The 12,941-nt window shown below is 42.1% G+C and overlaps 1 protein-coding gene across 1 annotated transcript; it reads left to right on the plus strand.

The window, feature by feature from the left end:
• Nucleotides 1–8,628: 8,628 nt before the first annotated feature.
• Nucleotides 8,629–10,265, plus strand: TUSC1 (tumor suppressor candidate 1). The gene has a single exon (XM_004047889.5). The coding sequence runs from the start codon at nt 8,917–8,919 to the stop codon at nt 9,550–9,552; it is 636 nt and encodes a 211-aa protein (XP_004047937.1). The 5' UTR covers nt 8,629–8,916; the 3' UTR covers nt 9,553–10,265.
• Nucleotides 10,266–12,941: the final 2,676 nt, after the last annotated feature.

Below are 12,941 nucleotides of genomic sequence, written 5' to 3' on the forward strand. Positions count from 1 at the left end.
TGTGATTAACCAACTCTTCAGCACATGGGACTAACAAAATATGGATTTTAAAACTCAAATACTTAATGAAAGTTACCAAGAAATAAGAATCAAATTCTTAAAGGGGCCATGTACTGTATTTGGGGTAGCTCCTCAGGCAAATAACTCAAATTGGGATTTTAAATAGCAGTGGCTATTCAAAAGAACTCATCCTATAAATGTCTACCTTATAAAATAAAAACAACTACAAAATAATGATAGTTCATAGTCCATTTAGTTTTATTATAAAGGAATACCTGAGACTGGATAATTTATAAAGAAAATTGGTTTATAAGGCTGTACAAGAAGCATGGCACTAACATCTGCTTCTGGTGAGGACATCAGGCTGCTTCCACTCATGGTGGAAGGTGTAGGGGGGCCAGTGTGTGCAGAGATCATGTGGCAGGAGGTGAAGCAAGAGAAAGTGGGAAGGTGCGATGCTCCTTTTATCTACCATCTCTCTCAGGAACTAGTAAAGTTGGAATTCACTCATTTACCTTGAGGATGGCACCAAGCCATTCATGGGGGTTTTGCTGCATGAAGCCAATACCTTCCATTAAGTCACCTCCAATACTGGTTCCATTAAGTCTCACCTCCAACACTGGGGATCAAATTTCAACATGAGATTTGGAGGGGTCAAACAAACCAAACTGTAGCACAAGAGTTATTGAGTATTTTAATATATACCCAAATGCTCACAAAAATCCCATGAAGTAGATACTGCTTTTATTTCCATTTGACAAATGAGGAAACTATGGCTTCAGGAGGATGTCCAAGGTCATATATCTGGGGTAAAGAGAGTGTGGTATTTGTCACATCCAGGTATGTCTGACTCCAAAACACATCTTATTTATTAATTTTTAAAAAGTATCCACTGTATCTTAAAACAAGTCATTAACAAGGTTTACTATTATTAAGGCAGTGCTACCTCCTATTTCACTATAATTCAGCATTCTGCAAACCTTTCTTGGTGAGTTTCAATTAGCTAGGCCTGTTGGATAGTCTAACTTTGACTATTAAGTGGTTAATAGTTTTACTTGGTAAAATCTTCCTTTAAGATTATGTAAGAAAAGGAAGAATAAATAATTTCAACATCCTAGTTATCCAAGAGCCATTTGTATTACACCACACACACACACACACACACACACACACACACGGACACACACTACAAACTGTTCCTTTAAGTCCAAAAGTTCACACCCTATTTGCAGATCCATTTGCACAAGAAATGTTAACATAGGGAAGGACTTCAGCATCAAATTATCAAATTACTGGTAAGGCATTTTTTATCAATGTTTTATTTTTTCTTCAGCTTTATTGATAATATGGCATATACATCAATGTGATATTTTGTGATATGTGATATCACATGTACAATGTGATATTTTGGTATACTTATACAATGTGAAAAGATTACCACAATCAAGCTAACTATAATAACATACCCATCATATCAATGTTTAAAAGAGGGGGAAAGCACCTTGAGGTGAAGAGAGCTAAGACAGATTTACGAAATGTTAACATAGGGAAGGACTTCAGCATCAAATTATCAAATTACTGGTAAGGCATTATTTTATCAATGTTAATTTTTTTCTTCAACTTTATTGATGTATGATTGACAAAAGTTGTAAACTTTTATTTGTATAACCTGCATATACTATGTGATATTTTGGTATACCTACACAATGTGAAAAAATTACCACCATCAAGCTAACTACAATAACATACCCATCATATCAATGTTTAAAAGAGGCGAAAACTACCTTGAGATGAAGAGAACTAAGACAGATTTATGAAATGGTGGGGTATAACTCTGCCTTGATGAATTCTTTACAATCCAGATAATTGAGGAAAAAAAGCGAAAGGTACTATATTAGTCATATTGGGCTGCTGTAACAATATATCGTAGACTGGGTGGCTTAAACAACATAAATTTATTCTTTATAGTTCTGGAGGCTGAGAAGTCCAGGATCAAGGTACTGGCTAATTCAATTCCCTGGTGAAGTTATCTTGCTGGCTTGCAGGTGGTATACCTTCTTGGTTTTTTTCTCACATGGAAGAAAGGAGAGCGAGAGCAAGCAAGAGAGAGAGAGAGAGATTGGGGGAGAGAGAGAGAGAGAGAGAGAGATTGGGAGATAGACAGAGAGAGTGCTCTGGTGCCTTTTCTTGTAAGGACACTAATCCAGTCATAAAGGCTCTACCCTCAAGATTTCATCTAAACTTATTTATTAATACTTCCTGTATTAGGTCGTTCTTGCATTGCTATAAATACCTGAAACTAGGTAATTTAAAAGAAAAGTTATTTAATTGGCTCACAGTTGTGCAGGCTGCACAGGAAGCATAGTGCTAGCATCTGCTTCTGGGGAGGTCTCAGGAAGCTTTTACTCATGGTGGAAGGCAAAGGGGGAGTAGGCAATTCACATGGCAAAAACAGGAGCAAGAGTTGGGGGTAGGTACTACACACTTTTAAACAGCCAGATCTCACGAGAACTCACACTTGTGAGAACAAAATCAAAAGGGTGTTACTAAACCATTCATTATAAATCCACCCACCCTCATGATCCAATCACCTCTCACCAGGCCCCATTTTCAATAGTGGGGATTATAATTCCAACATGAGATTTGGCAGGGACATATATACAAACTATCTCATTCCAGCACTGGCCTCCAAAATTCATGTTCTTCTCACACTGCAAACTACAACCTGCCTTCCCAAGAGTCCCCCATAGTCTTAACTTATTCCAGCACTAACTCAAAATCTGAAGTCTCATCTGAGACAAGGCAAATCCCTTCCATCTGTGAGCCTGTAAAATCCAAAACAAGCTAGTTACTTCCATAACACAATAGAGGAATAGGCATTGAGTAAGCATGACCAATCTGCAAGGGAGAAATCTGCCAAAAGAAAGGGGCTACAGGCCCCATGCTAGTTTGAAACCTAGCAGGGCAGTCATTAAATCTTAAAGCTTCAAAATAATCTCCTCTGACTCCATGTTTCACATCCAGGGCACACTGGTGCAAGGCTCAAAAGGCCTTGGGCAGCTCTGCCCCCATGGCACTGCAGGGTACAATCTCTGTAGCTGCTCTCCCAGGTTGTTCAGTGCCTGCAGGTTTTCCACACTGATGGTGCAAGTTGCCAGTGGATCTACCATTCCAGTCCTGGAGGATGGTGTCCCTCTTTCTGAAGCTCCACTAATCAGTGCCTCAGTGGGAACTCTGTGTGGGGTCTCCAGCTCCATATTTCCCTTCCACACTGCCCTAGTAGAGGTCCCCTGTGAGAGTTCTGCCCCTGCTTATACATCCTCTGAAATCCAGGTGGAGGCTGCAAAGCCTCCTTAACTGTTGCATTCTGTGTGCCTGCAGGCCTAACACCATATGGAAACCACCAAGGCTTACAACTTGCACCTGTTGGAGTGGCAGCCTGAGCTTCACCTGGGGCCCTTTGAGTCAAGGCTGGAGCTGCAGCAGCCACAATGTGCAGAGTAGTGTCTTGAGGTTGCACAGGGCAGTGGGGCCATTCTTTGTAGGAGGAAGGAAACCATTCTTTCCTCCTAGGCTTCTGGGCCCATGATGGGAGGGGCTGCTGGGAAGATCTCTGAAATGCTTTCTAGACCTTTTCCCCATTTTCTTGAATATTAGCCCTTGTTTTCTTTTCACTTATGCATGTTTTTCCAGCAAGTGGTTGCTTCACATCCCAGCTGAATTCATCTCCTGAAAAAGCTTTTTCTTTCTCTGCCATATGGCCAGGCCACAAATCTTCCAAACTGTGCTTCCGTTTTAATATATATTCCAACTTACTCCTTTACTTTACTTGCTCCTGCATCCTATACTTTACTTGCTCCTGCATCTGAGTATAGGTCATTAGAAGCAGTCAGGCCACATCTTGAATGCTTTGCTCCTTAGAAATTTCTTCCACCAGATACACTAAATCATCATTCTCATATTCAAACTTCCTCAGATACCTTGGGCAAGGGCATAATGCAACCAAGTTCTTTGCTAAGGCATAATACACGTGATATTTGCTTCAGTTCTCAGTAAGATCCTCATTTCCATCTGAGACCTTCTCAGCCTGGATTCCTTGTCCATATCACTATCAGAATTTTAGTTACAACCATTTAAACCAGTCTCTAAGAAGTTCCAAAGTTTCCCTCATCTTCCTCTCTTCTTCTGAGCCCTCCAAAATCTTCCACCCTCTGCCTGTTCCCCAGTTCCAAAGCTCTTTCCATATTTTTAGGTATCTTTTTAGCAATGTCCCACTCCTTGGTACCAATTTTCTGTATAAGGCCATTTTTGCATTGCTATAAAAAAAAATACCAGAGACTGGGTAATTTTGAAGAAAAGAAGCTGGCTCACAGTTCTGCAAGCTGTACAGGTAACACAGTGCTGGCATTTGCTTACGGGAGGTCTCAGGAAGCTTTTAGTAGTGGTGGAAGGCAAAGAGGGAGTAGGCACTCACATGGCAAAAACAGGAGCAAGGAGACGGGGAAGGTGCTACACACTTTTAAACAACTAGATCTCACAAGAACTCACTCACAATTGCAAAGATAGCACCAACGGGATGGTCCTAAGCCATTCATGAGAAATCTGCCCCCATGATCCATTCACCTCCCACTAGGCCCCACATCCAAATTTGGGGATTACAATTCAACGTGAGATTTGGTGGGGACATGTATCCAAACTTTATCACTTTCCAAAGCTCCATCTCCAAATACCAACACATTGGTGGTCAGGGGTTCAACTCATGAATTTTGGACCTACAGTAGTCAGTCTATAGTAATACATTACAACCAAACTCCTAGACAGAAGAATGTGAGGACTCTTGGTAGGAGAGTGAACAGACCAGCAGGAAAGTAATGGAAGGTAAGCACAGAGATACTCAGGTCATCCACATTGTGTATAGCCCTAAATGCCAGACTACTGAGTATAACATTGTTATTTATTGAACTTGATCAAACTTGTTTTCCAGAATTCATTTGGTGGAATATTATAGAATGTTATAAAGAGAAAAGCAACAAAGAGAAATTGAATGTGAGATGACGTGTTCAGTGTCAAATGTGCCACAGATTACCTTAATGTTTGACTTACTTTATAAGAAATATGATTCAGAATGGGCAAACGAGAGTTAGATGAACATGATAATAAAATATTAAAAATCAACTAAGAAGACAAGAAACAACCTATAGGTCCTCTTAAGCCAACATCTAGAAATATGTAACAGCTACAGTATCTGGAAAGAACAACTTGTTTGAGGGATACAAGGAAGGGGCAATAAATTCAACAGCTATTATTCAAAGATGGTTGTAAGAAATACTAAATATCTGCATGAAGTGCAAGGCAGAAAACAGTCCCAGCTCCAATTTGCTGGCAGCTTTTTTTAACTACCGTATTCTCAAAAATGTTGGTTTGAGGCATTATTTTAAGAAGCATGATGATTGTAAACTTATGTTTTTATTTTTTATTTTACCTAAGATAGGAGGCAGATCAATTTTAGAATATGATATTTAAGTTGTCAGATAATTAGAGAAGGGCATTGGTTTTGTGTTAGAAGGCATGGAGACTAAATACTTACAAAAATATCCCTTTTAAAAAAGAAAAAAAGGGTTGTTTTGGGGAAATAGAAAAACTAAGCATTCCAAATTACTTACAGTAGTCTCCCCCATATCTGAGGTTTCTCTTTCCACGGTTTGAGTTACTTGCAGTCATCCCTGGCCAAAAATATTAAATGGAAAATCCCAGGAAAGAAAAACATTTCGTAAGTTTTAAAGTGTGCACTATTCTGAGTAATGTAATGAAATCTCTCACCATTTCCATCCTGATAGGAATGTGAATCATCTTTGTCCACTGCATCTATGCTGTTGACCCTACTCACCCATCGGTCACTCAGTGGCTATGTCAGTTATCAACTGGAAAAAAAACATGGTACAATTGTCCCTCAGCATCCTTGGGGGATGGGATCCAGGACTCTTGATAATATGCTCAAGGACCTTATATAAAATGTCATAGTATTTGCATATAACCTACACACATCCTCCCATATACTTTAAATCCTCTCTAGATTACTAACCAAAGCCCTGTAAATTCTATGTAAATAGTTGTTACACTGTATTTTTGTGTTTTTAATTGTATTTTTATTTAAAAATATTTTTGATCTGTAGTTGATTCAGTCTACCAGTGTGGAACCCACCAATACAGAAGGAAGACTGTATGTGTATACAGGGTTCATTACCATCCAAGGTTTCAGGCATTCACTGAGGATCTTGGAATGTATCCCTACAAATAAGAGGGACTGCTGTACTTGCATTTTTCTGTTCTTTTACTTCAAACTTCGTAACCTTAGTCAAGAAATAATCTTTGGTCTTAGAGTTTCCTAAATGCAAAATGCAAGTAGTCCTTTTCTTTTTAATTTTAAAACTGTTTAAGCAGAATTCTTTTTATAGCAGAATTCTTTTTCTTGAGCAAGAGTAGCTTAAGGAACAATGATGAACCAGTTGTCAGAAAAGAGTGACCTATGTCCTTTAAGACTTTCTTCTATTTAGCAAGCAAGCAATTTTACTGTTCAGAAGCCCCCAGTCTTAAAAAGCAGCACAGGTATCTATCTACCTTTTATTTTTCTAATCAAGCACTTATATACTTATTCTATATGTTTTCTTTTAAGTATTATTGTAGTCTTGCATTTCTTTTAAATTTGATCAGTTCCATATATTTTCCAAATTTTTTTCCATTTTATTTTCATATATAGGTACATATTATTTGCCCAGTAATATTTTTATATGTAGACCATTAACAAACTACAGTGTGGAGAAGCATTTTTACTCTTTGTGCTACCATCCTCAGAAAAGCTGTAATTTTCATCTTCGAGTATATGATTCTTGACATATTATTCTAGGTAAATTAAAATAAATACAAGTATATACTTTTAGTACTAATCATTTTAATCACTCTGTTGTCTCAACTCCACTTTCAACTTAGAAACGACATTGTCTCTATGTCGTATTTGAAAGATTGGTGGACTCTCCATTAACAAATCATAAGACAAATGTTCACTGCCACATAAGACAGTCTTTATGAGTCTTAATACCTTTTTGTTGGATCGATTTTTTCCACATTTTTTTCTTTCCTTTTCTTCCAAACTTCCCTTTCTCCCTCCCTTCTTCCCTTCCCCCTTCCTTATTTTTTGAGATAGGTCTTCCTTTGTCGCCCAGGATGGAGTACAATGGTGTGATCATAGCTCACAACAATCTTGCAGCCTCAACCTTAATGTAAATTAAGAATGATACAGTCCTTCTTGAATCGCTTGAACCCGGAAGGTGGTGGTGGCAGTGAGCAGAGATGGCGCCATTGCACTCCAGCCTGGGCAACAAGAGCGAAACTCCATCTCAAGAATGATATGCTCCTTCTTTTTTTTTTTTTTTTTTTTTTTTGAGGAGTCTTGCTCTGTCGCCCAGGCTGGAGTGCAATGACGCAATCTCAGCTCACTGCAAACTCTGCCTCCCAGGTTCAAGCGATTCTCCTGCCTCAGCCTCCAGAGTAGCTGAGACTACAGGCGCGTGCCACCACGCCCGGCTAATTTTTGTATTTTTAGTAGAGACGGGGTTTCATTGTGTTAGCCAGGATGGTCTTGATCTCCTGACCTTGTGATCCTCCCGCCTCGGCCTCCCCAAAGTGCTAGGATTACAGGCGTGAGCCACCACGCCCGGCCTGGAACGTGGTCCTTCTTAAAACTAAATTTATATTTTTTGAAATTCCAAAATTATATCTTTCATGTTATAAAATGAGATAATTGAGAACACATTTGGTGTTGTGGTCTCTTAAGATCTTGCCTAACAAAATAAAAGTACAAAAAAATTGAGTAAATATTTTCCCCTTATTTGTACTTGTCAATGAAGACCCCATGTATGTACTTATATGTTTTTCTTGTTCGTTACTTGCTCCAGTGGTTTGGAAATTTTGGTTATCCTGAGAATTCTCTGGGACCTTGTTAGACATGTAGATTCTTGCTAGGGCATACTTGCTCAAGAGATTCTGGCGTCAGTACCTAATCCTTAAATTACTTTGCAATAATCCAGTTACTATGTAGGTTGAGACCCTACAAGAAGGAATGATTCATTCAATGAGATGTACATCCTTGATCCCAGAAACTTTGGAACTAAGTATTCAGTTTCTTCAATAAACGGAGCACATCTTGTTTCATAGGTTTTGGGGGTTGGCCTGAACAAATCAACTAAGTATGACCTAGTTTCTATAGCGTTCTGAACAATTTACAGAGTGAATTCCTGGCTGTTCACAAATTGGGAATTGACTGCATTCTTTGGAGAGCCAGGTGTTTCCACTGGGAAACCCCATGACAGGTACTCAGCCCAATTCTGTTTAATGTTTTATTAAACATAGGGGTGGGTTAAACCACTGGGTTTTAAATGAAGTACTTAGAGCTTTTCAACTTGCCCCATAGCTTTGTCTCACAACTGATCATTCTATTATCATTAGTTTTGAGAATGCCGTGTAAAGAGCAAAGTAACCACTGGTGGTTGCACTCCGGAGCGGGCGACGACGGCTAGTTCCTGCAGTGCCCAGGCCTGCACGGAAGCGCCCTGGCACAACTCAGCTGAGGATACACGCTTTTTCCCGCGCAGCCGGAGGGCTCAACAGCAAAGCACTCCCTGGGGGAATTGTGTGTCAGCGCAGCCTGGAGATAGCAGGCCCAGGGGGCAGCTCCACCACAGGAGACAGGACACGCCTCAGTCTGGGCGAATTCCCGGCCTCCTTTGGCTCTAAGCCAGCAGCCGCCGCCCGCGACCTCCTCTCCTCCTCCGTCGTCACCCCGGCCACCCTGCCAGCCCCGAACTTGCCCGCGCCTGGCCGCGCGGCCCCTCAGCCCACGGGGCTGGCGGCGCGGTTGGGATGGGACCGATGTGGCGCATGCGTGGTGGCGCCACTAGGCGCGGGAGTTGCTGCGGCGGGGACGGTGCTGCGGCCAGCCGAGGGCCAGGCCGTTCCGGCCGGGCTCGTGGTGGGGGCAGCCCCAGCGGCGGCGGCGGCGTGGGCTGGCGAGGCCGCGCGGACGGCGCCCGACAGCAGCTGGAGGAACGGTTTGCCGACCTGGCGGCGAGCCACTTGGAGGCCATCCGTGCGCGGGACGAGTGGGACCGGCAGAACGCGCGGCTGCGTCAGGAGAACGCCCGGCTGCGGCTCGAGAACCGGCGGCTGAAGCGCGAGAACCGCAGCCTCTTCCGTCAGGCTTTGCGGCTCCCCGGCGAAGGCGGCGACGGGACGCCCGCGGAGGCGCGCCGGGTCCCTGAAGAGGCCAGCACGAACCGGAGGGCTAGAGACAGCGGCCGAGAGGACGAGCCGGGCAGCCCCAGGGCCCTGAGGGCCCGACTTGAGAAGCTGGAGGCCATGTACCGCCGGGCCCTGCTGCAGCTGCACCTCGAGCAGCGGGGACCACGTCCGAGCGGGGACAAGGAGGAGCAGCCTCTACAGGAACCCGACTCCGGCCTCCGCTCCCGGGACTCGGAGCCCTCTGAGCCCTGGCTGTAGCCGAGGCCGCAGCCGGAGAGAGGCGGAGCCTCGAGCGAGCCCCTCCTCCTCCGTTCCCAGCTATGCCCCACCTCGCGCACGCCCTGGCCCGCGCCCTGCCCGCGGATACCTTGGACTACGGTGCTTTCCCGCCCCCACCAGTGGACACTTCCGGGTGGCGCTTGGCCATCCGCTTGGCGGAGGTCGAGTGGGTGCAAGGGCCCTCAGGACCTCCCACATGTACAGTTCCCCTGCCTCTTGCCCCGGCTAGTTTCCCTGGAGGGAGGCCTAGCCAACAACGAAGGGACGGATTTTAAAACAGCAAGAACTGGGTGCCAAGAAACACTTCATATTCCCTGAACTTTTCTGGATGTTGTGGGAACCTGTTGTATTTTTTTTTTCCTGTATTTTGGTTCTGAGGCATGAGTAATGTGTTTTTAGTTGGTTGAGTTTATCCATTCTTCAGTCCCCTAAAGCCTTCAGCTATTCTTTCATATGTGGCCAACATTTTAAGTACAGTGTTTGCTTTTATAAGTCGGTGTTACTTGGATGTCCTATAAAATACCCACTTTTTATAAAGATGATATTTATAACCTAGGAACTCATGCCTGTCTTGGCTGCAGTCCCTGTACATCTAATATATACTGATTTGTTTGCCCCCAGAGAATTTTTAAGGTATCTACCTATATCGTGATCTTTTGAAATGGTAAATAAATCTGGTGCATTAAAAATTATCTGAAAGGTTCCGGCGAGTATTATTTGAAGTGTGTTACATTTTTATACTTTTTAAAAGATACCTTTATGAATATACTAATTTAAATCTGGTTTTAGTTGTCCTTAGAAAACTATCATGTTCTTTTAGCTTCATGTAACAGTGATCTTTTAAAATAATCTAAAGATTAGGTAGTCTAAAAGTTATTTTAATCTTTAATGTTCAATTAGCTTAATTAGTATGTAGATAATTTGCCTTATTTTGACTAAGGACTTTTAAGAAATTATAAATTGCTTGTATATCAAAAGTTCCCCTAACAAAGTGATTTAAGTCTCAGTTGTTATTTCAATGGCACAAAAAAGTGACTAGTTTAGCAATAAATGTCCTAAAATTACTTTTGTTGCGCTTCGTTAATTACACTTTTGCCAACTAAGTAATGAAGAGGATACCATTGTGCCTGATAAAAAATCATAGGTCCAAGAGTGTTTCAATGATGGAAAACATTTCAGGGGAAAAAATCATGAATAGAATTGTCAAGGGAATAAAATATACTAGTTATGGCATAGTCCAAAAGTTTTAAATATATATTATAAAACAATGTTTCACTTGTGTCCCTGTGAAGAGACCACCAAACAGGCTTTGTGTGAGCAACAAGGCTGTTTATTTCACCTGGGTGCAGGCGGGCTGAGTCCGAAAAGAGAGTCAGCGAAGGGAGATAGGGGTGGGGCCGTTTTATAAGTTTTGGGTAGGTAAAGGAAAATTACAGTCAAAGGGGGGTTGTTCTCTGGCAGGCAGGAGTGGGGGTCACGAGGTGCTCAGTAGGGGAGCTTTTGAGCCAGGATGAGCCAGGAGAAGGAATTTCACAAGATAATGTCATCAGTTAAGGCAGGAACAGGCCATTTTCACTTGTTTTGTGGTGGAATGTCATCAGTTAAGGAAAGAACCAGCCATCTGGATGTGTACATGTGGGTCACAGGGGACATGATGGCTTAGCTTGGGCTCAGAGGCCTGACACCATGTACCAGGAAAACAAGTTTTGTGATTTTTCAAGTTCTGGGTTATGAAGACACTGTATTTTGCTTAAAGGTAATTGATATTCAGATGTGAATATTAGAATCTTCCCCTATGGCCAAAAAATATAAGGAACTTGTTGAGAAGAGGTAGGTATATGAAAATAAATTATATTCCCCTTCACTTCATTTTCTAAGAATGAAAGAAATACAGTGATGTACTGCCTAACCAACATTTCAGTCAGGAATGGACTGCTTATATGATGATGGTCCCGTAAGATTATAATACTGTTATTTTTATTGTACCTTTTCTATGTGTAGACATGTTTAAATACACAACTACCATTGCGTTGTAATTGCCGGCAGTATTCAGTAGAATAACATGCTTCCAAATTTGTAGCCTAGCAGGAATAGGCTCTACCATCTAACCTAGGTATGTAGTAAGCTATACCTTCTAAGTTTGTGTAGGTACACTGTAATGTTCACATAACAAAGAAATTGCCTAGTGATGCATTTCTCAGAGCATGTCCCATTGTTAAGAGACCCATGTCTGTAAAACATGTTTAGGAGGCAGTAGGAATTGGAGAACGGAAAAAACGTTTGTCCACCTTCCTGCTATTAAATTGTAACTTCAGGCTTAAATTGGTTAAGCTCTCCAAATCTTAGTATTCTCATTTGTAAAAGGAACGTAAGATCTACCTCAACATGTTATAAAAATGTTATTGAGATAATACAGCAAAATGCCTGCTTCAAAGTTTTCATGCACGTCCGTGTGAAGAGACCACCAAACAGGCTTTGTGTGAGCAGCAAGGCTGTTTATTTCACCTGGGTGCAGGTGGGCTGAGTCCGAAAAGAGAGTCAGTGAAGGGAGATAGGGGTGGGGCTGTTTTATAGGATTTGGGTAGGTAAAGGAAAAAGGGGGGTTATTCTCTGGCAGGCAGGGGTGGGGGTCACAAGGTGGTCAGTAGGGGAGCTTTTGAGCCAGGATGAGCCAGGAGAAGGAATTTTACAAGATAATGTCATCAGTTAAGGCAGGAACAGGCCATTTTCACTTGTTTTGTGGTGGAATGTCATCAGTTAAGGCAGGAACTGGCCATCTGGATGTGTACCTGCAGGTCACAGGGGATATGATGGCTTAGCTTGGGCTCAGAGGCCTGACATTCCTGACTTCTTATATTAATAAGAAAAATAAAATGAAATAGTGGTAAAGTGTTGGGACAGTGAAAATTTTTAGGGGTGGTATGGAGAGATAATGGGCGATGTTTCTCAGGGCTACTTCCAGCGGGATTAGGGGTGGCGTGGGAACCTAGAGTGGGAGAGATTAAGCTGAAGGAAGATTTTGTGGTAAGGGGTGATATTGTGGGGTTGTTAGAAGAAGAAACATTTGTCATTTAGAATTATTGGTGATGGCCTGGATACGGTTTTGTATGAATTGAAAAATGGAATAAGAGAAGGAGAAAAACAGGTATTAAAGGTTTAAGAATTGGGAGGACCTAGGACATTTAATTAGAGAGTGCCTAAGGAGGTTCAGCATAGCCTTGCCAGCAATGATTATTTATTTACTTTAAGAGTTAAGAGTGGCAGTTTGGGGATAGCACCAGGGGATATCAGCTGTGATGACTTGGAGAAACAGTGTAAACTGGCAGTGTAAACAAGAGCAGGGCATGTATGAGTAGTTGAAAATGGTG

Source organism: Gorilla gorilla, chromosome 13 (assembly GCF_029281585.2).
Source record: "Gorilla gorilla gorilla isolate KB3781 chromosome 13, NHGRI_mGorGor1-v2.1_pri, whole genome shotgun sequence".
In the NCBI taxonomy this organism is placed as follows: Eukaryota; Metazoa; Chordata; class Mammalia; order Primates; family Hominidae; genus Gorilla; species Gorilla gorilla.